The 25,832-nt window shown below is 38.0% G+C and overlaps 1 protein-coding gene and 1 long non-coding RNA gene across 3 annotated transcripts; one reads left to right on the forward strand and one right to left on the reverse strand.

The window, feature by feature from the left end:
- LOC109829914 lies at positions 4,510-5,340 on the reverse strand. The gene is made up of 2 exons (XR_002244151.1): positions 4,994-5,340; positions 4,510-4,809 (listed from the first exon to the last, which is right to left on the reverse strand). It is a non-coding gene; the product is annotated as an uncharacterized LOC109829914 (long non-coding RNA).
- LOC109829916 (UDP-galactose/UDP-glucose transporter 5B-like) lies at positions 7,184-21,351 on the forward strand. 2 transcript variants are annotated; one of them, XM_020397004.1, is made up of 11 exons: positions 7,184-8,076; positions 9,214-9,327; positions 9,406-9,498; positions 9,631-9,696; positions 10,245-10,343; positions 17,255-17,331; positions 18,231-18,343; positions 19,096-19,184; positions 20,631-20,717; positions 20,808-20,876; positions 20,976-21,351. In XM_020397004.1, the coding sequence occupies exons 1-11, from the start codon at positions 7,972-7,974 to the stop codon at positions 21,090-21,092; spliced, it is 1,029 nt and encodes a 342-aa protein (XP_020252593.1). In that variant the 5' UTR covers positions 7,184-7,971; the 3' UTR covers positions 21,093-21,351. The 2 variants fall into 2 exon arrangements, with proteins under 2 accessions (XP_020252593.1, XP_020252594.1); XM_020397005.1 differs by lacking the exon at positions 20,808-20,876.

A 25,832-nucleotide genomic window follows, 5' to 3' on the forward strand; every position in this document is an offset into this window, starting at 1 on the left:
GGGGTACGAATAAATCTCGAAAGAGAAGTACCCGGGAAACGGACTCTTACTGTCCGTGTATCAAAATTATCAGGGCAGTATCATCAGCGTGTAGCTATCCTAAGACCGCTCCGCGGAGGGTCTCGGTATTCGAGAGAATATCCGACGGAACGACGAAGCCCAAATCAAGGCGTTTCCACCAAAGAGGATCGGTTGCTCGAGATGATGAATTCCCAGAAGTTACCATCAACATGGTCAATAAGGGAAAATCTCCGATTGTTTCAAGTGGTTCTAACCCTAATTTCTCTCCAGGAAGAAGAGTCGGTTCGGGAATAACCCAACAAATATCTCAGCTTCAGCTAGAAACCGTTGGACATAATGATTACCAGGGTGTCCATGAAGGAATACATTCTGATGACAAACTCTCGGATTCTTATTCCGCAATCGCCTCTGACGATACAACGTCTAGCATAGGAAAAGCTCGGGAAGTGTTCATGGTCAACACCGAGCAAATAGCCAAAATCATTGAGGATGCTCTAGCCAAGCAGAAAGAAGCATTCAAAATCAAAATGGAAATGGCTATGCAGGAGATGAGACAAATGCACGACCAACAAATCCGAGCTTTGTCAAATCAGCTAGTTGAATCCAGCCGTCGCACCCAGAACGCCGCAGTTGACAGCGGGATGAACACAACGCTGGGGGTGGTCCCACTAAGGACAATAATACTGGGGTTGGTCCCACCAAAGATGATAATGCTGGGGGTGGCCCCGTTATTCCTCTCAAGAATTGTCCAAAACAGGATATAGATGAGGATGAAAAGATGAAGGACCTCGAGAGCAAAATTAACGCTTTAATGTCTGCTCAAGAGGTAAAGAAGACCGACATTCCGTGTCCTTACCCAAAAGAGTGGGATTCGATCCCGTATCCGGCGAAGTTCAACCTGATCAACTTCACGCCATTCGACGGGAAGGGCTCGTCCTCTCAGCACCTGATCTACTTCAAGTCCCATTTAGGTATGATCTCTGGCAACGAGCCTCTGATGGTCCGGTCATTTGTTGGCACCCTTCGCGGGCCCGCCTTCGATTGGTACCGCCGCCTCAAGCCCGAAAGCATCAACAGCTGGGAGGACCTGGAAAGCATGTTCCTCACTCATTTCTTCGATGATGACGCCGAAGTGTCGATCAGGACACTCTTCGATGAGAAACAAAAAGACGGAGAGTCGGTGGATACCTTCATCAAACACTTCCGCAATCAGGCAATGAACTGCAAGGATCCCGTAACGGAGGAATTCGTCTTGCAGACCTGTCATAATAACTTGTCCATTAACATCTTGGACGTTATGGGAGTAGAGCCGCTCAATACCTGGAAAGAGTTGAAGGTGCGCGGAGAACATGCCGAACGCTTCCTCAGAAGGAGGAAGGTCGAAAGAAACCAACCGATGGTCAACCCTCTGAATTCGAGTCTCGTGTCCCATGATGAAGGGAAGGCACCTACAACAGTTGTTGACGTTAATCAAACGTCACAACAACAGCTCCGAAGACAGCAGAATAGTTCGGATCCGAGGCTCCAAAAAGAGTACTCATTCAAAGACGAAGCGTACCACAGGAGGATCCTTCATCCCACCAAGGGTTGCTTTACTTTAAAGAATAGCATCCAAACCTTGGTTGAAGCCGGCGTCATAACGCTGGGATAAGCCAAATGAGAATGGCACCACTCCGAAGAGTACACGAGTATAAACTACTTCTCAACACTCCGACAAGTATACGAGTATAAACTGCTTCTTAATCCTCCAATCGGTATATGAGGTTAAACTGCTCCCTGATACTCCAATAAGTATATGAGTATAAACTGTTTCCTACCGTTGATGGGAAGTTCCTAGAGAATGTTATGCTAATATTCTTAAGGATAACCCGGACATGTAACAGAGTACAAAGTCAGACCCAGTTCCAAAAAAAAAGCTAACCCAAACATGTAACGGAGTACAAAGTCAGACCCAGTTCCAAGAAAGAAGCTGGGGGTGGATGAGTCATGTAATGGGAAGTTCCCGGAAGAACACTATATGTAATTTTCTTAGGGATAACCCGATAATTACGAACAAGGTGATAAACATTAAACCCCCACTATGATTTGTACTCCCACTCTCACTGTCTACCTGGTCAAACCTTCCTATAGTTAGGACCACAACCAAAGTCCCCTCTCGATTCCTTCCATGAACGAGAGGTCCACTTTCAATTGAGCAATCAAACCTATAAAAGTTAGGATTGTCTCCAACTTTACTTAGTCAAACCTGCAGATAGTTAGGACTAAGATTGAGTTATCCTTTTCGATAAACGAAAGACTTCCATCTTTTCCTTTTTCCACCAAACCTATAAAAGTTAGGGTCGAAATTGGGCTTTCTCCTCAATAAATGAGGGACTCTTTTTGGATCGAATGACCAATCCTATAAAAGTTAGGGTCGTTTGAATCTTTCCGATTCTCGGAGTGGAGATCCCACTCTTAGTTTCATCATTTCGGATTCTGAGGGTGGAGATCCCACCTTGAGTTTCCTTTCCAACTGGAGATAGAATATAAAATTCTTCCTCTTCAGTGCCGGGAGATAGAATATAAAATTCATCCTCTTCCATTTTCCAGTCTGTCTTTACCCTGAGAAAAGACACAATTCCCAACTTCCAATCCGTGCACTTTGTGCACGGGGAATTTTATCTCAACTCCTAAATAGAGATAAGCCTACGCCTAACACGCGTTGCCGGTTTAGTCTTTCACCGATTGAAAAAGACACCAGAATCCAGTCTGGGGCATTTTATCCCGAAGCCTAAGTAGGGATAAGTCAACGCTTAACCCGCGTTGCTGGGTGGTTCGTTCCCGTAAAAATGACCGAGTCTACGTATTCAGCATCGTAGCAACAAAAATCCATGCCTTTTATGCATGGGGAATTTTATCCCGAATCCTAAGCAGGGATAAGTCAACGCCTAACACGCGTTGCCGGTTAGTCTTTTGCCGTGAAAAGGACAAAAGCCCACATATTCGACATTATGGCAGGCCGTTATTAATAACGCGAAAATCCACGTCATACACACGTGGGGAACTTTATCTCGACTCCTAAATAGAGATAAGCCTACGCCTAACATGCGTTGCCGGTTTAGTCTTTCACCGATTGAAGAAGACACCAGAATTCCAATCTGGGGACTTTTATCCCAAAGCCTAAGTAGGGATATGTCAGCGTCTAAAACGCAAAACAACATACGCTTATTGTACACGGAGAACAACAGGTATGGGCTGCCAAAATTTTTAAGAAATGAAATCATACAAAGTATACAAAGTTGGATGTATGCACTATTATATTCCTAACCCGTCCGAGAAGGACAGATCCAATAATTACAAATTTTTATACCAATTCATTTCTATTATAATATAAAGATGAACGATCAATTTCGAGTAGGAAAATTTACCTCTTACCCAAATTTGACTCGTTCATCTAATATTATAACCTCAAAGAATTGGCTGTAATTATTGGACGGGAGTCTAGGGTTAACGTTATATTTTTTACCTAAATTGGATATATAACACATTATTATATAATATTGCGTTATATATCACTCTATTTTTTTAAAACCTTTTCTTCCAAACTCACATTTTCAAATCACAAGCCTATATAATCATATTTGTACAATTAATCAAATCACAAACTGTATGATAAACATGAGAGCCTTGTGGGCTTAACTAGCTAAACAAGATAACAGAAATAGAAGTTGCCAATGAGGAGGAGGTATCATATATAAATTCAAACTTAATTCACTGCTATAGAAGTTGCCAATTAGGGGCTCTAAGTTCATCGGCCTCGTCATGGTAGAAACTCCAAGTAAACAAAAATAAATGTCCAAGCTTTTTCTAGCTAAATATTTCCAAATGATAAACCAACAATGGTGGTAATCTCTACGCGTATACATACAAACATGCATGTCATTTTTATCCGTAAATCTTTCTTTTCCCTTATGTATTATTTCTTACAGATCCAGAAACAAATAGTGGCATCAAAACTAAAACTTTTTTAATAGTAGATTGAAAAACAAATACTTACAAATGAAGGAAAGGGAAAACTAAGGCTGCATGTTTAACGCACAGAACAAAAAGTTACGAAGCTAACAAAATTGTGGAAATAAATAAGGAAAAAGGTAGGGGGAAAAGAGATTGACATAAACGAAAAAAGAAACAAAACACAAGCAACCAAAAGGACAACTAAATATCAAAGGACAGATTACCTTTTATTATAGTATATCAGTCTCTAGTTATAGTATTAGTCATAATTTTAAGTAGAGCACATTTTTTTATGTAAGGGGCAGGGGAATTCATCCCGAAGCTAGTTGTTTAGGGGACGGAACCCAAAACTTAATTTATAAACCTACAAACCTCTTAATTTGCCAATGTCGAACTCAAGAGACCTTTAATATATCTGGCGCACTAATAGCTTCATAAATTCAATTGTCCATAATATATCTGGCTACACTAACTGACAATTTTGATCGAACTTACTAATTAATGAACAAATAGATAAAGCAGCTCCATTTTATGACAAATCGGCAATATATAGCATGGGACCTGGATTTAACAACAATTTAGCCTATTCTGGAAACATTAAATCATCCCATATATCACTATGTATAGCACAATCGAGTAAGCATGCTCGCAAAATAATGCAAAATAAATGAAGTCGTAAAACAAACCAGTAAGCGTGCTCGCAAGCTTTCACACCGGCAGCCTCGTGAATCAAGATCCTCTCCAAGCAAATTGCACAGACACAGTACCCCTCAGCCTGAGTCAGCCATCCCCTCACTAAGCACAAAAGATACCAAAATCCCCAATAAGCACAGAATCAAATCAAGATCCTAAAGAAATACAGGCAGACCCTAAAGAAATCCAAAATAAGAACAAAAGATACCAAAATCAACGAAACCTAGAAATCAGGCAGACCCTAAAGAAATCGCATAGAATCAAATCAAGATCAAGGATCGCTTACCTCAATTAGGGCAATCGCCGGCAAGGGCTCCATGAGCGGAGGTGGCAAACGGCGGGAGTAGGAAGAGGAAGAGCTTGACGTGGTGGGAGAGGACTGAGGAGGCGGCGGGAGTGTGAGAGGAAGACGACGACGATGTGTAAACGAGGGTCGAATGAGGACTGAGGAGGCGGCGGGAGTGGGAGAGGACGACGAGGTGTAAACGATCGGCTGCAGACGGCGTCGAGGACGGCACGAACGAAGAAGAAGAAGAAGAAGAATTTTTGATTTGGAGGATACGGATTTTAGGGTTCTGATGAATATAAAGTGAGAGACTCTCCTAGACGGAAATAAAATTCATCCTAGACGGAAATTTCCGTCTAGGATGAACAGACTATTTAAAAAAAATAAATGAATACCTAATTCCGTCTAGAATACTATTCTAGACGGAAATTTCCGTCTAGAATAATATATCCTAGACGGAATACCAGAGACGGAATGTTTCGGTCTAGGATATAGTATCCTAGACGGAATTTTTTCCGTCTAGGATATTCCGTCTAGGATAGTTGAATTTCTACTAGTGTACTTAAATAGAAAAAAAAAACAAGACTTCTACAATGACTCAAACTTTAAAAAAATAGTAAAAAAATTCATACAACATTAAAACTTCTAAAAAGACTTCTTATGACTAGGAAAGTCCACTGGTTAAATCTGAGATTAAATCGGATTTGTTTCTGAATCAATGCAGACTCTTAAAACATTACTAAAAATAGTAAAAAATGGATAAAAATACAGATATTTTCAAACCGTAAGAAATTTGGCGAAACAGAGGAAGCAAACCGAACCTTTAAGGGTGGGTTTGGTTGGCTCCGTCTCGTCGAGATAGTCGATTTTCTATATAATTCGTCCAATTCTAACGTACGGTTTGAAAGTTATGGTCGTTTCTTCGTAGCAAGTTATTTTACTCGACCGGACCCGCGTTTGAGTTTGCAACTGTACCATTTTGACATAAACATGTCTGTCGTGTGTTCTACATCAAGAGCGTCTCCATATTGATGGCTAGTTAATTCTATGTTGTATTTACTTATTGGACGCATGGCTAGTAATTGATATTTTCTTAATATGCATGCAAGCATCTTAATCTTCATAAATAACAGATAGGAAAACCAAACATCAAACTTCTGGGGACCCCAACGCCACTTCCATTACTAGATCTGTAATTTAATTGCATTTATGCCTTCCACCATTTAACCAACGACAAAAGGCAAGAGCCAAGAAAAATCTTATAGACAAAATCATATCGAAGGAAGAACACTACATGCATCTCATTATCAATTTTAAAGGAGTTTAAACAATATACAGAATACAAAAAAAAAAAATCAAGATACAAATAGTTAAAAACAGTACAAATAGAAACCCAAAATTAAACTGAGTTATTGTTCTATGCAATTAACAACTTCATAATTGATGTTAGGACACGTAAAAAACTTTTTATTTTTTCAATTTTCTGCGCAAAACCCCCGTATGATATTTTATATTTAGTTCCAAATGAGAGAATAGGATGACTTTCATAACAAAATAAGCTACTCCTAAAGAAAGTCTTAAATAGAAAAACCAGCTTTTTTAAAGAAAAGAAGAATATATCCTCATAAATGAATATTAATTAGCACTCAACCATATATATTATTTTGTTACACGCATCGCTAGCTACCAGCTTTCAATGATCATGTCATGATCACAACAAACGATAAACACTGAACGTTAGGTGATGGCCATGCAATTATAACAGGGAGTCTCATGCCAGGTTTTTCATTTTATTTTGGTTTTTTTTCCTAATGTTATTTGAGCCAAAAAATAAAAAATAAAAAAATTTCAGTGCACGTTAAGACGGTAATCACGGGGTGAGCTATTTTACGCTGACCGAGGTATTGGATTCAGATATGCGTGGTCAGCCCGGCGGGCGCACCAAGTATTTTATTCAGATTTTATTTATTATTTGAAATTATCTTCCATTATATTTGTTAAATTATTATCTAATTTTATAGTCAAACTGATTATTATATTTTTACTTGTGCGAAACTCTTGCAAAATAAATACAAAAGTATTGCCAAAAAAAGTATCATGCTATTCTTCATTTTTTCTACATTATCCTGTTTTCTCCTTTGAGTTTTAGAAAACATAGAATACTCTCTTTTATTATTCATTTTTAAGAATCTTTGAAGTTCCTCATCGTTTAAGGATCCTGTATATTCTCAAGTATCAAGAAGTTTGAATACAAAGAGACAATGATAGTTTCTTTCTACGTGATGACATCTGATTTTTATCTAGGGTTCAATTTGGATCCTCTAAAGGGGAGGTTAAAAAAAATAAAACAAAGAGAAAGTGGAAAATTTTGAAAGTGAAGGTACAAAAGCAAAAGCAAAAAAATATATACTTACAAACTTTACGAATACATTAGTTATTTTCAAACCGTAGCAACGTTAATAAAAAATTCGAAAAGTATTATTGTACTTTTATTAATTCTTTAAAAAAAAGTTAGGAATCTAAATAATTTATACCCAAGTTGAGAACTAATTAAAGTGTACAAAATTTATATGATAATTTTATAATCATCAGAAATTGGGATGCAAACAGGGAAATAGTCTTTTATTCTCCACTTGTATTTAACAAATATAAAGCTTTAATTAACTATACAAAAGAAAAAAATACTTTTAGAATTTAACAAGTAATTTTTTTGTCCGCTTGTAATTATTTAAACTTCAACGTCCGGATCCATTTTAATAGTTTCATACCCCTCCCATCTCGCTGGCGCATAATTCCCTCCGCCGCCCAATTCACCGAATCCTTAAAACCCTCGTCTCTATTTTTACCCCCAAAATCTCTCTCTCTCTCTCTCTCTCTCTCGATCCCAAATTCTCTGTTGCCCTAATTTTGTAGGTTTTCACTGAAAAATCATCAAGGGAGAGAAATCCCGGGCGAATTGGAGCTGTGGATGCGGAGCGATGGCGGAACCCGTGCCCGCCCCGGTGAAGGAGAGCAGGGCTTGGAGGTTCGCGTTTGCGGTGGCCGGAATCATGTCGACCCTCGTCATCTACGGCGTTCTTCAGGCAAGTGATCGTTTGTTTAAATTGTCTTCAGCTATTGATTATTTGTTATTCATTTGGTTGTGATTTCCGTATATGAATGGTGTTTTTATACATGCAAGTGACCGATTGATATTTAGGTAGCTCAGGCTGGGATTTTGTGTTAAATTGCGAAACGTTGAGCCCTGAAGTCCCCGGGAGTGGAAAGAATAAATCTTGACGCTAAGTGTTCTGTTGCAGTCGATAATGATTGATCAAAAGCATTCGTTTTTCTTTTTTATAAAAAATTAATTCTTTGATGTCCCGAGCTCAATCAAAGTTTTTGATTAGTTTTAGTGTGCCTGATGCATGTAAGGCATGAGACTGAACTTTGATTGTACACTGTAAACACTAGTCTGAAGACTTGGAAGAAAGTGGAGTTATTTTTGTTCTACTAATGCTTGGCCTGAGAGTGTTTTTAAAAGAAAAATAATAATAATAAGAATAACCCTTTGTACAAATTTCAGTTTCTAGGAGGGTTAGTAACCTTGACAATAGAGGTGGTAGTTTGGGAGCAAAGGCTAAATATTGGAGTAAAAACTTATATATTGCATCCCCCCCCCCCCCCATTTCTGACGTGTCAGTAGGATTTGTGCTTTAGTTTGTGATGGTTCTATGCCTGTTCAGCTTGAGCAGGACTTTGACTTGGCGGTTCATGTGATGAAAATAAAAAAAAACTATTTACTTATCTAGGCCTAAGATTTAAATGAGATGAATAGAAGCGTGGTAAGTACAAATCACAAAATTTTGTCCCTGCCCTCTACTTCTGATCTTAGCCGGTGATCTCTTTAAAATGCCTTGCCTTTCTTATCCCCTTCTCTGCTTCTGTAGTTTTCCTTATGCCCTCAAGCTTTATTGTCCGTTTCGCTAACTTCTTAACTACCTTTCTGTTAAGTGTGCTATTTATACACTTCCACTTGTTTTGCTAGAGTTCTGTTTAATATCTGTTATTGCCTATTATTTATGTTTATATAGTTTCACCCACCTTGCCAGTAATCTCTAGTAAAGTTCTGCAGTAAGCTGCTGTTCTCTTTTCGAACTCAATGGTTATGGAGTATAATTTGGTTGGTTACAAAGCTCAGTGGAAACATGGAACCAATTCAGTTTCTTTTTTTCATGCAGGAAAAGATTATGAGAGTTCCGTATGGGAAAAATAAAGAATACTTTAGATATTCATTATTTCTTGTTTTCTGTAATCGCATAGCAACTTCTGCAGTATCTGCGGGCTCCTTACTGGTAAACTAGTTATGTTCCAATTTCTTCACCATTACTTATAAAAATTGAACATTGCTGATTGCTGACATCCTCTAACAGGCTAGTAAGAAGGCTTTGGATCCAGTGGCTCCAATTTATAAGTATTGTGCTATATCAATATCTAACATACTTACGACTACATGCCAATATGAGGTAATTGCACATTTTGGTGTGACTTGATAATCTTTTTCCTAGTTAAAGAATTGAAATTTTTTTCCAGAGGTTGTTATGTTATATCATCTGTGGACCAAGAAGCCATTAAGTGACATAGTTGGTGTTTTTCAGGCCCTGAAATATGTTAGCTTTCCAGTACAGACACTTGCAAAATGTGCAAAAATGATACCTGTGATGGTAAGTCTCTCTTTTAGATGTTATATGCTGAGTAAGTTAATATCTTGCACGTCTTTTATAATGTGAATAAGTATGCGTCATGACATATTCACTACATTAATTATACACGAAGATATGCTTTTAACGAGTCTTTTCTTTTTATTTACCTGTATATCTTACATAAATATATTTATGTAAGATATTATGTATTCTATGAATCTATTCTTGGCATTTGCTCCCAGCTTCTTGCTCTCCTGTATGTCAACTGTGGACCTCTGGTTCTTCATGAAATTAGTATCTTGTCTCCAACTGCATCCCCATTGTCGTACAAATAACCAACAGCGAATACAAAGTAATTCTAACTTTCAACACTGTAGACTTGCTGGTGTCATAATCCTTGTAAATCAATACTTCATACTTTCACTTAAGTTTTAAAGAATCCGATTCTTCTTTGTTTAATAAGCAAAGTGATTTGCTCTTTTTGTAAAATTTCCTTTTCTCTATGTATGAATTACTATATGAACTACAACAGCTAACATTTTTGATGCAGTTTCTTGTTGCTGTTGCAGATTTGGGGTACAGTTATAATGCAAAAGAAATACAATGGGAAAGACTATCTATTTGCTTTACTAGTGACATTAGGTTGTTCATTCTTCATATTATATCCGGTAATGACCATTCTTAAATCTTCTTTGTCCAATTTTCTGTTTTTAACGTGAATAGCTGCATACTTGTCTTAACTTCTTAATTGCTCACTTTTCTTCATTCTGTGACGTGTCTTGCTATGAGTTTGTCTGTTCACAGCACAAACATGTGCCTAGGATCATATATCTTATTTCTCAGTCAATAGAAGAATTAAGAAAGCAAGTTGTTTGTTCGTTAAACACGCTTTATTATTAAATTGTGAAACAAAATCTAGCAGATAGTTTGAGTAATTAAGTTAAAAGAGAACTCATATATCAACCGTTGACGTGATGAGCTCTGGATCATGACAACTTCCTCTATTTTCATTGGCCAGATCTGTAAAGTGGCAATACAATCCGTGAATTTGAAAAAAAAAACAAAAAGTATCTCCTTAAAAATCTTTCGGATTTTGGTACATGAAATTGGAGAAATTGAGTTAGCATGAACATTGTAGGCGTCAAAAAATGCTAATAGATATCCAAATACAGCTCAAGAGGAGATCATCGAAAAATCAAAGAAAAAAAGACAGTCTTTACTGTCTCTCCGTGCGAGACAGTGTTTACTGTCTCTCCGCGCGAGACAGTCTTTACTGTCTCTCCGTGCGAGACAGTTCTCAAAGGCTCAGAAACTGTTTTATAAACCGCCGACACGTGGCCATTAACTGCCAAAGAACATGGGAAACGTCGTGGGCGAGAATCACGTTGACAACTGCCAAAATAACGGAGTTTGAAAACGTGGGAAGGCAGTTACAACAAACTGTATCGAAAGTACTGTTCATCCTGGAGGCTATAAATACCCCCTGAGATCGATTTTTTGAGAGAGGCTGATCAGAGAGCATCCACAGTCTGATTTCGGAGCAGAGAGGGCAGAGTACCCGAACTTCTGGCAATTCCTTGAGATTTAAACTTTGACTTAATCTTAAGAAGAACGACTATCTTACTTTGATAAGATATCGTTTCAAATTCTCACTTCGATAAACGAAGGAAGAATCATAAACCCCTCACGATTCAATCAGAATCTGTGATTTGGTGGTCCACAGGCTAACGCACCCCCGGCACAGGAAAAGATCCCACGCAAGCAGCGATCCAAACAATAATCCTGCGTTTGTTTCTCAAGAGTTGTAATTTTCATTTTGTTGTGTAAAAAAAGTCTTATAAAAATGCTATCTCTTTTTTGAATTTATTGTAATCGACCGAAGATATAATGAATTCCATGACAAAACCAACTTTTGACGAAAACAAACTGGCGATCACAGTGGGAGCCAACGGTCTCGCTGCCGAGACCGTCGTGTCGCAGCCAATCATTAAGATCCTGGTTGAATCAATGGTCGAGTACGAGTTCCACCAAGCAAAGTTTGAGGAGTATTTGTCGTCCTCATTTGTAAAGTCTTCCTCGCCTCGCAAATGCAGGAAGATTTCATCTTCGTTGAAGTTATCAAATTCTACGGATGAAGACTCTGGCCCGATTGTTGCTGAAGATTTTACTCGCAACAGCTCTGCTCAACAGCATACCTCCCCAATTAAGGAGTCATTCGATCGAAATTCGCCACTGACAAAGAGGGCTCGTCAAAGCTAAGGCCTTGGAACAACCCGACGGAGTTCGTTATCATGCGGACTTAGAGTCGAGGAGGCATCGAGTGGTTCAGTTGTCTCAACGACCAATCACTCATATCTCTGCTAAATTAGCGACGGAGGAATGGACTACAGTCAAAAGGGCTCGTTCAACCCTCAAAGAACGTATACAAAAACGTCGCGCAAACGCTGCTCATGCCCGTGCTCTATTACAAAAAAGACGAGAAAGGAACAAGAAAACAGTGGCCAAAGAACCACCGAAACTCTACCAAGTTTGGATTCCAAAGTCTGGAGTTGTGCAAAATCAGCATTCGGCGCCCGTTAAGACTCCACACCCGCAAGGGGGTGGTTCTAAACGTGTGACTCTTGACATAACCTTGGATCGCTCAGAGGCGACGATAAGCCATCCTGGGTATGTTAACAAGGTTCAAACACGAAAACAGAAGATAGGTTGCTCTGGTCACCATGCTGACGAGTTGTACTATCAAACTAAAGGTGGAAACAAATCACATAAAAGGACTGTTCAAGAAACGAATCGTCATTATGTATGTGAAAAACTTATCAAAACAGTGTTGCCTAAATGCAACTGCTTTAAAGCCATTCCGCCGAAAGTTTCTGTGTTCCAGAGACTTTCTACTGAAATGTCAAAGCCCAAACCGAGACGTTTCAACAAGAAGCTCACTATTCAAGGGGATGAATTCCCTGAAGTCATCATCAACATGGTTGATAAAGGAAAATCTAAGTGGCCTTCAAGTGAATCAAGCCCCGATTTTTTCCCGGGAGGAAAAGTCAATTCAAGAATTGCCCGACGGAAGTCTCGACTCCAGCTAGGAGCTATCAGGAGAATGCATGAAGGGATGTCATCAGAGGATGAGCTCTCGGACACTTGTTCTGCGATCGCTTCGGATGATACATCATCTAGCATAGGGCAAACCAGAGAAGTACTCACAATCAGAAATTAGAGCTGAGATGAAGACAAAGATGGAGTTAGCTATCCAACAAATGAGAGAATTGCTAGCTCAACGGCCTCAACCCCCTGAGTCCAGTCAGAGAGTTGAATCCAGCCGCCACATTCAGAATGTTACAAATGACAGTGATCCAGAGGTGGATGAAGTCATTATGGCTGATACACCTCTTAATAGCAATAACGCTGGGGGTGGTTTAACGGATCCTCCAAATAACGATATTAGGGGTGGTTCAATAGCACCTCTCACAGGGAGTGGTCTAATTCATTCTCCTCAACGTCCTTCGAATGAAGACATAGACGAGGACGAGAAAATGAAAGAGCTTGAAAACAAAATCAACGCTTTGATGACGGCTCAAGAAGGGAAAAAAACAGGTATTCCGTGTCCCTATCCAAGAGAATGGGATTCAATACCATACCCGGCTAAATTCAATCTAGTTAACTTCACACCGTTTGAGGGGAAGAGCTCGCCTATTCAACACTTGATTTATTTTAAGTCTCATTTAGGCATGATTTCTGGAAACGAGGCTTTAATGGTTCGGTCATTCGTTGGCATCCTTCGTGGGCCCACCTTCGATTGGTACCGACGGCTCAAGCCAGGGAGCATCAATTGCTGGGATGACATGGAAAGTTTGTTCCTCAGCAACTTCTTCGATGATGATACCGAAGTGTCAGTCGGAACCCTTTTAGATGAGAAGCAAAAAGACGGAGAGTCAGTTGACAATTTTGTCAAACGTTTCCGTAACAAAGCAATGAATTGCAGAGATCCTATTACAGAGGAGTTCATCCTGCAAACATGCCATAATAATCTCCAGCCATATTAGAATACCTCCTCGCTAATGACAAAATCGAGCTACCACCTATTAAAGATCAGGATGGAGCTAAGAGGATTACGGATCCAAACTACTGTGCGTACCACAGAAGGATTCTTCATCCCACCGAGATTTGCTTTGGACTCAAAAATAAGATCCAAGCCCTAATTGACTCCGGCGTCATAACGACGAAAGATATCGAGTAAAGACGACCATACAACTCCATTGGGTACACGAGTATAAACTGTTTCCCCACACCGAAAATTATACGAGTATAAACTGCTCCTTAATACTCCAACAGGTATATGAGTCTAAATTATTTTCTTTCTTTCACGGGAAAGTTAGGACCAAAGCCAAAATCCCCTCTCGATTCGTTCCATGAACGAGAGGTCCACAAATTGAACGATCAAACCTTTAAACAGTTAGGATCGTCTCAAATTCCCATCTTGGTCAAACCTTTAAACAGTTAGGACCAAAGCCAAAATCCCCTCTCGATTCGTTCCATGAACGAGAGGTCCACAAATTGAACGATCAAACCTTTAAACAGTTAGGATCGTCTCAAATTCCTCCTTTGGTCAAACCTTTAAACAGTTAGGACCAAAGCCAAAATTCCCTCTCGATTCGTTCCATGAACCAGAGGTCTACAAATTGAGCGATCAAACCTTTAAACAGTTAGGATCGTCTCAAATTCCCATCTTGGTCAAACCTTTAAACAGTTAGGACCAAAGCCAAAATCCCCTCTCGATTCGTTTCATGAATGAGAGGTCCACAAATTGAACGATCAAACCTTTAAACAGTTAGGATCGTTTCAAATTCTCATCTTGGTCAAACCTTTAAACAGTTAGGACTAAAGCCAAAATCCTCTCTCGATTCGTTCCATGAACGAGAGGTCCACAAATTGAACGATCAAACATTTAAACAGTTAGGATCGTCTCAAATCCCCATCTTGGTCAAACCATTAAACAGTTAGGATCAAAGCCAAAACCCCCTCTCGATTCGTTCCATGAACGAGAGGTCCACAAATTGAACGATCAAACCTTTAAACAATTAAGATCGTCTCAAATCCCCATCTTGGTCAAACCTTTTAAATAGTTAGGACCAAAGCCAAAATCCCCTCTCGATTCGTTGCATGAACGAGTGGTCCACAAATCGAGCGATCAAACCTTCTTACAGTTAGGATCGTCTCAAAACTCCCACTTGGTCAAACCTTACTACAGTTAGGGCCATAACCAAAATACCCTTTCGATTCATTTTGCGAGCGAAAGGTCAACTTTTGAATTGAATAGTCAAACCTTATGACAGTTAGGATTATTCAAACCAATCCAGATTCTCTAAGTGGAGATCCCACTTCGAGTTTCCTTTACACCAGGAGATAGAATATAAAATTCTTCCTCTCCAATTTCGGGTTCATCTCTACCAACAAAAAAGAGACCAATAGATAGAATATAAAATTCTTCCTCTCCATCATCGCGTTCATCTCTACCAACAAACAAGAGATCAGGAGATAGGATATAAAATTCTTCCTCTCCGATTCCTGGTTTATCTCTACCAACAAACAAGAGACCAGGAGATAGGATATAAAATTCTTCCTCTCCGATTCCGGGTTTATCTCTACCAACAAACAAGAGACCAGGAGATAGAATATAAAATTCTTCCTTTCCAATTCCTGGTTCATCTCTACCAACAAACAAGAGACCAGGAGCTCTACCAACAAAAAAGAGACCATATTACTCCAATAGGTACACGAGTCTAAACTGTTTCCCTACCATCAACAGGAAGTTTCTGGAGAATATTACTCAGAATATTCTTAAGAATAACCTGATTACCTCCCAACGGGTATATGAGGTTAAACTATTTCCCGAACACTCCAATAAAGTATATGAGTATAAATTATCTCTACATTCTTCAATAGCAGTTCTAATTCAAGACTTCGACGACGGTCACGCGATAAACGCAGCACCGGAGGAATTTTAGTTATTCTACAAAGCACTGAATAGGCTAAAAGATGACGAAGTCAAGAGTTGAAGCCATTTATGAGTCCTTCCGTATGATCTACTCAATCAAGCCTTAAAGGGATTGCAAATAAGGCCTGTCTTATCCAAAGTGCCCCAGACTCCTCTATAAAATAATACGTCTGGAACACTTTGGAGGGGGTATCTGTAGGCGTCAAAAAAATACTGAAAGATATCCAAATACAGCTTAAGAGGAAATCATCCAAAAAGGCAAAAGAACACAAGTATAGACTGTCTCACAGGCGAGACAGTCTTTACTGTCTCACCTGGCGAGACAGTCTTTACTGTCTCGCCCGGCGAGACAGACTTTTACTGTCTCGCCCAGGCTTTACTGTCTCGGCCGCCAAGACAGTAAACACTGTCTCGGAAGTACTGTTCATCCTGGAGGCTATAAATACCCCCTGAAATCGATTTTTTGAGAGAGGCTGATCAGAGAGCATCCACAGTCTGATTTCGGAGCAGAGAGGGCAGAGTACCCGAGCTTCTGGCAATTCCTTGAGATTTAAGCTTTGACTTAATCTTAAGAAGAACGACTATCTTACTTTGATAAGATATCGTTTCAAATTCTCACTTCGATAAATGAAGGAAAAATCATAAACCCCTCACGATTCAATCAGAATCTGTGATTTGGTGGTCCACGGGCTAACGCACCCCCGGCACAGGCAAAGATCCCACGCAAGCAGCGATCCAAACAACGATCCTGCGTTTGTTTCTCAAGAGTTGTAATTTTTATTTTGTTGTGTAAAAGAAGTCTTATAAAAAGGCTATCTCTTTTTTGAATTTATTGTAATCGACCGAAGATATAATGAATTCCATGTCAAAACCAACTTTTGACGAAAACAAACATGACCAGATTATCCTTAATTGATATATGTGTATGGTTCGAACAAGTTTGAAATGTCAGATACGCAGGAAGTATTGTATGCACAACTATTAATAACGCTCTGTAATGAAAGGGCTATCTTCTTTGAATGCGATGGTATCTCTTTTGATTTGGCTTTACCTTGCAGCTTTCTTTGAGAGGAAGGGAGGGTAAGGTGGATTGGTCAAAGTGGGATAAGGAAAGAAAAGCCTGGAAAAGTTTGAGTTAGGATGAAAAGAAGTTTTGGTTAGGACCAGTTTTATACAGACCATGATTTACAGTCCATTCGTCTGCAGTATCTTATAAGTTATGAGACATATAGAATTTGGCATTTGCGGTTTATATTTCCTACCTAAGGCTATGGATATCTCACGTTCTGTACCAGTTGGACTTTAATTGATTTAATTGATAATGACAACATCGAAGGTATGATTTTCCACTTGTCTGATGATGTTAACCAAGTAATGAACCCAACATGCATATTTGATATTACTTTTTTTTGCATGTTACATATTAATATATTCATTGAATAGGAAAAGAAGAATGTACTACACGAATAAAGGAGTATCACTTAAAAATCTTGTTTGGTACATGCCTTCTTAAAAATATACTTGCATTAAGTTAAGCAATATGCTTGCCCTAAGAAATGGCTTAATCATTTTGTTCAATTGCAGGCATCAGATATTAGCCCACACCATACAGGAAGAGAAAGCACTTTTTTGGGTGTCTCCCTCATGATCGGTTATCTTGGGTATTTCCATTGCTTGTGGCTCTTTCTCCTCAACTTTCTAGAATGTTTCTATTTTCTGATCGTATATTTTGATGATGATTAGCTTTATATCGAAGATTATCCAACAATATTAGCATCTGTGATAGGATATGCAATTTGGAATTATGGTCAAATCTATCGTTATTTCTGTTGTGAGTCTCTGCATTATTAGTTTATGGGCAAATTGCCAAAAAAACTCACTTTCTAAATAAAAAGAAACCACCTAAACTTTTAAAATTGTACAAAATCCCTGAATTATCGGAACTTCTCAATGACGTTAACATAAAGAGTAAAAAATCATAGCTACCCTCTTTTATCTACCTACCCTGACCCAAAAAAATTCTTTTTCAGCAAAATAAGAAAACGCATTAGGGCAAAATTGTCCAATCCATGTGACGTGCTGATAGCTTAAACTAACAGCTGTCATCCACGTTCTTAAATGAGACAAGTTCAGGTGAGGGTTTGTCCAATTTATGAAGTTTAGGGGGCTGTGCAAAACATCCTGTAGTTTAGAAGGCATTTTGTGAAAGTTACCCGTCTTTTGTTATGGGAAACCTGCATATTTGTTTTGACTTTATATTCGCTTTTAGAGAGGGCCCATAGCTGTTGAGATTTACGATTGCGATATTTACACTGTTAGCAATGGTTCTGCATTTATAAACAGATCCTATAGTAGATAGGAGGAACTGTTCTCCTGAGATCTATTGTTGTGCACTACATAAATTAGTTTTTCATAGGTCTGGTTTCTCATTTTAGTGTGAAACAGTTATTATCTGTAATTCCATATTTTTAGTGCTTGATGGATCATTTTGGTTTTACTATGAGAAAATTATTCTATTGCCCTTTGTCTGTTCGCTTGTGCTAACTAGTGTATTTCCCAGGTTTGATGGTTTTACAAGCACTTTCCAGGACAAACTTTTTAAGGGTTATGATATGGAAATCCATAATCAAATATTTTACACAACAATGTGTTCATGCGTTCTCAGTTTGAGTGGTAAGTTTCACTTAACATGCTCTTAAATTATCAGCTTTCCCTGTTGCTTTTAGTATGAGCATGTACCCCTCAAATATAACTGCAAGTTACTTGAAAAGATCACCTTGTTTGGATAACTACTGCAATTAAGAGATTTTACTATATGACACGAGTATATGGTCATTAGTTCTACTACCGTACTCAAACATCACCTCCAATCACTTAACTATATCTCAGTGGAAGAAAACCAATAGAAAAAAGTAATCACCTTGATTGGCTTAACCAAGATATATTGCAACTTCTTTGAAGTATCAATTTTAACAAGGACCTTTTTATCTGATAATTTGATTTACTGAAGCAACATCTTAAAAGAGTGTCACTGCGACTGTTATTTTTTTTTGGGTATTTTGTAATTGTTGTTAAAATGTATTCCCAACCAGGAAAATACTTGAGACTGGTTACAAATATATCCCGAGATTGCCAGTTGTTTCTTCATGACTGACTTTATATTGTCCAGTGATCATTTTTACTGTAACTTCTCACTTTTTGATTTTTGTTTAAAGTTTGCAATTAAAGAGTTGTGCACTTGCATCATCCATGTAGGGATCAAACATCTTTCTGTACAATATATGAATTTGTTCTTTGATGATTTGATGTCATGTTGTGCACTTGCATCATCCATGTAACATCTTTCTGTACAATATATGAATTTGTTCTTTGATGATTTGATGTTATTTGACACTTCTTTCTCTTCTAAATTTCTATGGATGTAGGACTTGTTCTGCAGGGTCATCTTGTTTCAGCAATAGAATTCATGTTTCGCCATCACGACTGCTTCTATGATGTTATTTTACTATCCAGTGTAAGCACTCTTTTTAATCTTCCATATTTTGGGGGCGTTTGCTAGACTGCTTCTATGATGTTATTTTACTATCCAGCGTAAGCACTCTTTTCAATCTTTCATATTTTGGGGGCGTTGGTAGCTTGTAACTGGAGTGGTTGCCATTGGGTCAATTTTGTGCAGTTGCAAGTGTTTGTTTTGTTGCAATTCAATGTTACAATTGTAATCATAGTTGCAAAAATCCTTAGTTGCAACATATGACTTACGTTCAAAATGGTTACAAGTCACAGTCGCAGCTTAGTTACATGACACAAATTTATCAAAAATCAAAATCATTACTTAATATTTCAAAAAATATAAGAACTTTATTAAAGATTAAAAATAATTTTTAAAAGAATTATTATTATAATATTTTGGAAAACATTTTTTAAAGAAATAAAGTTATTTTAATATTATATTCCTGAATTTTTTTCTAAAAGTAATATTTTAAAAGATATTTTATAAGATGATTATTTTTTAAAAACAATGAAAAATATTATTATATAAAAACATAATTATTTTGGAAAAAATAAAAATATTATTCTTTTGAAAAATATTAGTTTCTTATAACATAGTTTTTTTTAAATATTATTTTTTGATAAAAAATATTTTAATAAAAATGTTATTTTCTGATAAAATAATATATTTTGGAAAAAAACTTCTTCTTGAAGAAATATTATTTTTTTGGGATTGTTTGAAAAAAGCATTTAAAAAATATATATATTATATTTTGGTAAAAATAAATTAAAGAAGTGTTATTTTTAAGAAAAGTAATATTTTTAAAAAATTACTTTCTAAAATTAGTTTTTTCTTTGAATCCTATTATACGTTGTTAAAATAATATTTTCAAAAAAAATTCAATTTCAAAAAAGTTTATGAAAAAGATTTACTTTTTATTGAAATTCATTTGCAAAAATATATTGTAACCTAAAAATATTATTAGAAAAATATCTTGTTTTATGAAAATAAGTTTTTAATAAAATATAATTTTTAAAAATATAATCTTATCAAAAAACCTTTTTAAGAAAATTTTAAAAGTCAATTTACTTCATAATAAAAACCATTATTTTTAAAAAATAAATATTTTAAAGTGTAAAAGGAATTAATAACTTTAACAATATTTTAATAGTTAAAAACAAGTTACATAGGTAAAGTCACAAGCAAAATCAAACAACTGCAACTATAAGTTGCAAAATTTAAATTTTGCACTAAACAATTGCAACTATAGTTACCTGCAAGAAGAGTTGCAAAGTTTCAGTTGCATGTAGGTGACACTTGCATTGCAACTACAATTGCAAGCAACCAAACGCCCCCTTTGTGTAACTTCCTTTTCTTAAACTTTCTTGCAAATTTACATTTATCATAAAGAAGCAAAAAGGAAACAAGCGAGTACGTCACTGACCAAAATTTCATATCTTGACTATCTAGGTAGCAACCGCTAGTCAGTTCTTCATCTCCTACACAATCCGAACTTTTGGAGCTTTAACATTTGCCACCATAATGACAACGAGACAGGTAAAGTTCTTATTGATCTGATACATGTAAAGTTCGTATTCTCCCTGCTCCAATAGACAAGTTCACCGAGCTCATTAAATTTTGGTTCAGTTGCTGAGCATCTTGCTATCATGTGTGTGGTTTGGTCATCCCCTTAGCTGGGAACAATATGTTGGAGCTGTAAGAGTTCCCTAGTTTTTTATTTTTTTTATTTATATATATTAATGTTTGATACTTGATGCTATGAGAATTCTGTACTAAAGCTAATTTATTTGACAGGCCATTGTATTTGGCACTCTTTACGCCAAAACCCTGTTGAAAGCTAAAGAACAGAAGCCAGTAGTACCATCTGATCCCGAAGAGGGCATCGCTCTTACTTCAGAGAACAAGTCGTAGAATTTTCTAATTGTGTTTTTGTAGAGCTAATAAGCTGTAGAGTGCTAAATTATTGACATCGACGCAGCTAAGAGCTCGTCGAATTTTTAGTGGATAAGGAAAGGGAGAACGACGAGTGATGAAGGAAGAGGTGGAGAATGAGTGAGGGAGAATTGGGTTTTTCTTTTCCCTCCTTTTTTTTAATCAAAGGATGATGTAGTATAAAGACTGATTATTTATTTGCTCTTGGAAAAAGCAAGTGTTCCTAGAGTTTGTTTTATGTGCATCTTTGTACTTGTTCTTGTAACAGTTACTTACCATGATGGATCCAACCTAAAAAAAATCGTTCAAAAAATTTTCTCACATCTAATATTTCATCACGGGCTTGTTGGTGCGTGTAACAAACAGGGGGTCTACTGGGATAACAATTTTGTAAAGGGCAAAATTGTCCATTGGGTACTTATTACTGCTTAGTTATTTTTCACTTTTTGCAGTGCAACATTACCTCTAACTATATGGGAATTATTGTTATTTAATTTTACCAGAGCATTTGTCTATGATTTGGTCTCTTAAGAGAAAAATACGAAAACCATATTTAAAGTTCAAGTCATACATAAACCGGCTTTAAAGAGGTTGCAGTTAGCCACCTTGACCTATTTTTTTTAATGAAATTTCAATTGAAATCTCAAAAATATCCTTAAGAATACATGCGCTAGGCACGCGATATGTATTATTAACCAAATTTACATACTTTTCGGTGTCGTTTTCCAGGATATTTTGGAGATATTAATTAAAATTTAACCAGAAAATAAGATCAGGTTGGTTGATCGCAAAGGGAACACGCTTGAAAGATGATTTATATACAAGCTAAACTTGAAAATTGCTTCTTGTATTTTCCTCCTGTTTTATAGGTGGTTTTGTGAAAAAGAAAAAAAAAAACCCCCCTACTTATATCCAGAATAAAATGGAGCCAGTGAATGAAGCACGTGTCTTTAGCGTGCGTTTTCCACGAGGCCGACACAAGCGCGCGCCTGGTCGGAGCAAGCAAACCACGTGCTTCTTCAGCGACACGTTTGCACTTAAGTGGCCCATGCCCCGGGCGCACCCAATTCTAGTTGGAGAGATAACTTCGAAGGAAATTAAATCTGAGCCCTGTTGCCTCTTATCATGCGTCACGTTTTGCGAAATAAAGCCTCATGCTCTTCAGCCAAAAAAGTGGTCCTTACCTTACTAGACCAAAGTCAAGAAACGGAGACAGTTTGAACGTCTAACTTGTCCTTGTATGCTTCACAATATCTCGCCGTCTTTCTCTCACACACACACACTAGCTCTCTCTCTCTCTCTCTCTCTCACGCTAGCACGTGCTCGCGCACACATATATATATTTTGACGCGAAAATAGGGCTAAATGCCCTATTCAGAAGATGTATATATACATATATCATATATGAGAACTTTTTGTACAAAGCCATGAGTTAGGAAGAGTGCCCACTCACGCCAAGAGCAAAGAGCGGTCCTTTGACGTCATTCGAAACTTGAGTCGAGAGCGAGTCAATCGTCCTAACCCAAACTACTAATCAGAATTAATTACAAAAGCCGAGAGCAGGCGCGATCGCCTCTGTCTCCGCCTACTAACATAACACAGTTCATCTGGGAAAGCAAGTTTCGGCAGTAAAGATTATGTACAATCAAAATAAACCCATTAGGCTGAGCGCACTTCAGAAGTTATCTCCCACCATGTCCGAGACGGATCCATGCAGGTCCTGCAGTCCCAGATTGCTGGCTGTCGCGTGAGTCTGCCCTGCTATTTCCTTGATGAATTACCTGACCAGAACATTATGAAGAAATAAGCATTAGTCGTTAACTGCTGAGAAGAAATCAGTGTCTGTATAGACTCAGGTCGTTTCGAGCTCTCCAAAGGCACCAACAGAAGATATGGAGGAGAGAAAGCCACGGCTGACGATGTTGTGTGTTAGGGACGAAGGAACCATGAGAGTGAAGGATATAGTCAAAGTCTCGGTTGCTGATATTCAACCATAACCTTTGCAGTAGAGGTTTCCAAGCTTCTTTGGCAATTGGACATTCCCAGAACATATGTGAATACGTTTGCATTGCAGTTTTACAGAGAGAACAAGCTGTGTCCCCTGACCAACCTTTGAGAGCTAGGTTGTGCTTAGTGTGAAGTTTGTGCTTGTGGAGCAGGCAAGAGAAATCTTATCCTTGATGGGGAGAAATTTTTTTTCCAAATGGGGTTGTATGCATCACTTTTGATACCACTAGAAGATAGGATACTGTGACGCCACTGGGTTCACACAAGGCTGCAGTCCAAGGTGAAACCAAGAATGTCAAACCTGCCATGCACCACACCGTGCAATAACATGTTTCACCATCACAATTAACATCTATCTAGTAGAATCAACAACAGGTGTAGGTACAAAAGCAAGTGAAAGATAACAGAAGAAATACCGATGAAATGAAATCACATAAATATCTCATCATCCAACATACAGAAATACATAGCCAATATCTGAATAGATAACTGGAATACTCAATAAGTCTCAAATACAAATGTCTGACAAGAGGAAATAAGGCACACAGCCTTTACAACTTCTAGAACAAGACTCTCAAATGTCTACACAAAAGAAAATCTAAAGTGGAGCCCCAAATAAAATATATAACTAACTAGACAGCTGAAGCTAAAATGCATCGCCATCAACCTGCGACTCTCCGGGCTCCTGACTCGTTACCTGAAAGGGGGAGGGACAACGAGCGTCAAAGCGCTAGCGAGTAACATCACAACCAACCCCAAGGGAATATGGCTCGTTGTATAAGAAAATACAGTTAATACATAATAAGTCTCAAATTCATAAACCTTAACTAAAAAGGGATTTTAGTATTTAGAAATTTACAACACGAGCATAGGTACGTCGAGCGAAATAATCCATACAAGGAAACCCTCATGTATATACATTATATCTCAAATTGTAAATCCCTAAGTACCAAACACAAAGTCTAATACAGAAACAATAATGAAGAGAAATGTAACTCATCTCAGAACATAAACTACTGTGTTCCGTCGAAATCAAATAAGTGCCAAAGGTCTAAAACTTCATAAGTGTCATGTCCTGATTCAGATAAGTGTCATACTCATAGCTTAGCAAATGGTTAACACATGGTCAAGTGGCTAAATATCCACACGAGTACTGAAATGGATTATAGTCCAACACAAGGACTTTAATGGATTATAGTCCAACACGAGGACTTTAATGGATTATAGTCCATCACAAGGACTGAAATAATGCAGTCTTGCCCGATACCTGGACCAAATAGCAATTATCGAGGAGATATGTGAAAAGATATGCTTATACAAGTTTCACATGCTTCTCGGCATGTGATTCTAAATTTGGTACTCTCAAGTCATCTATCATGCACAGATATATGGTAAAAACCCAGAACTAGTATTTGATAATCGAGGTAAAACCCCCGAGCACATGAAACAATACATCAAATCTAACAGGGCACGAAACTGGGCGGAAAAGATATGTGGTGGTTTGTGAGGCCAGTCCATCAAATCTAATAGCATACCGACTCCCGGATTCCGGGGCGGGGCGTTACAAATGGTATCAGAGCAAAGCCAACCGGAATTGTGAGAGCTAAGTGCTATGCGGCACAAAGTGCTACGTCGAGAGGGCAAGAGCCACCTCTTGAGGCCGTAGGAGCCACCTCTAGAATCTCACACGGATGGTACGGTCTTGGATGATATGATTTGGCGCAACAAGGACGTTGCGAGTTTAAGTGGGGGAGTTTGTAATACCCCAACCCTTGAGAGGGTGATGTGATTAGTATTGATAGATTTGATTGGAATACTCATACCATCAAGATGCATCTTCTTTTCGGGAACCCAACTCTTAGAAACTCCAAAGTTAAGCGTGCTTGACCTAGAGAAATTCTAGGATGGGTAACCCACTGGGAAGTTTTCTAGGGAGCGTGTGAGTGAGGACAAAACGTGCGGAAAAGACATGTGGTGGTTTGTGAGGCCAGTCCATCAAATCTAATAGCGTACCGACTCCCGGATTCCGGGGCGGGGCGTTACAGATACAATATAAAGAGTTGACAGAGAATTGTCCTGAAGAGTTATGTGGCCAAAAAACTTTATCCTTAAGATAGCAGTTAGGTCCATTAAGGCTGGATAGAAGGGATTTCATTTCAGAAACTTCATGAATCTTCTGAGGGGATATAAGCCTACGAATGAGACGCCTCCGATGCTAATGATTTTCTAACATGAACCCTTGTGATCTGATGCTGACATTTTTAGATAAGGCTAGGTTGAATGCTAGAGGGAACATGGAGGACAAAGAGCTATAACTAGTCCACTTATCTTCGTAAAAGCAAGAGGATAGACCATTGTCTAGTTTCCATCAAACTAGAGATAAGAAAGCCTGACTAGAGGTGATTGTATCATGCCAAAACTTAGATGCATTAGCCTTGGGTGGTGTACAACTAGCGAGAGGGGAAGACTGGTTATGAGAATTGGAGATTATTTGACTGAGTCTTTGTAGGCATAAAAAATTGCCTATAGATTGCAAAGAAGGTCAAAACTGACGAAAGCGCTGATATCTCTCAAACCGGAGGGAATTTGGCACAGTGATAATCTTTTGATATGTAAGGCTAATGGTAAATCACCAATCTCTCTTAAAAAAAAGTAAAAAAGAGATTGTTATTATGCGTCTAGTGAATTCCAAAAAATTTGGTGGTTAATGTT

The sequence above is a fragment of the Asparagus officinalis genome, chromosome 2 (assembly GCF_001876935.1).
Source record: "Asparagus officinalis chromosome 2, Aspof.V1, whole genome shotgun sequence".
Lineage (NCBI taxonomy): Eukaryota > Viridiplantae > Streptophyta > Magnoliopsida > Asparagales > Asparagaceae > Asparagus > Asparagus officinalis.

Coding starts and splice junctions, on each gene's coding strand:
- LOC109829916 (XM_020397004.1), top strand. CDS start 7,972: ATGGCGGAACCCGTGCCCGCCCCGGTGAAGGAGAGCAGGGCTTGGAGG. Junction 9,697..10,244: donor CAAAAATGATACCTGTGATG/GTAAGTCTCTCT, acceptor TTGCTGTTGCAG/ATTTGGGGTACAGTTATAAT. Junction 19,185..20,630: donor ATGTTATTTTACTATCCAGT/GTAAGCACTCTT, acceptor TTGACTATCTAG/GTAGCAACCGCTAGTCAGTT.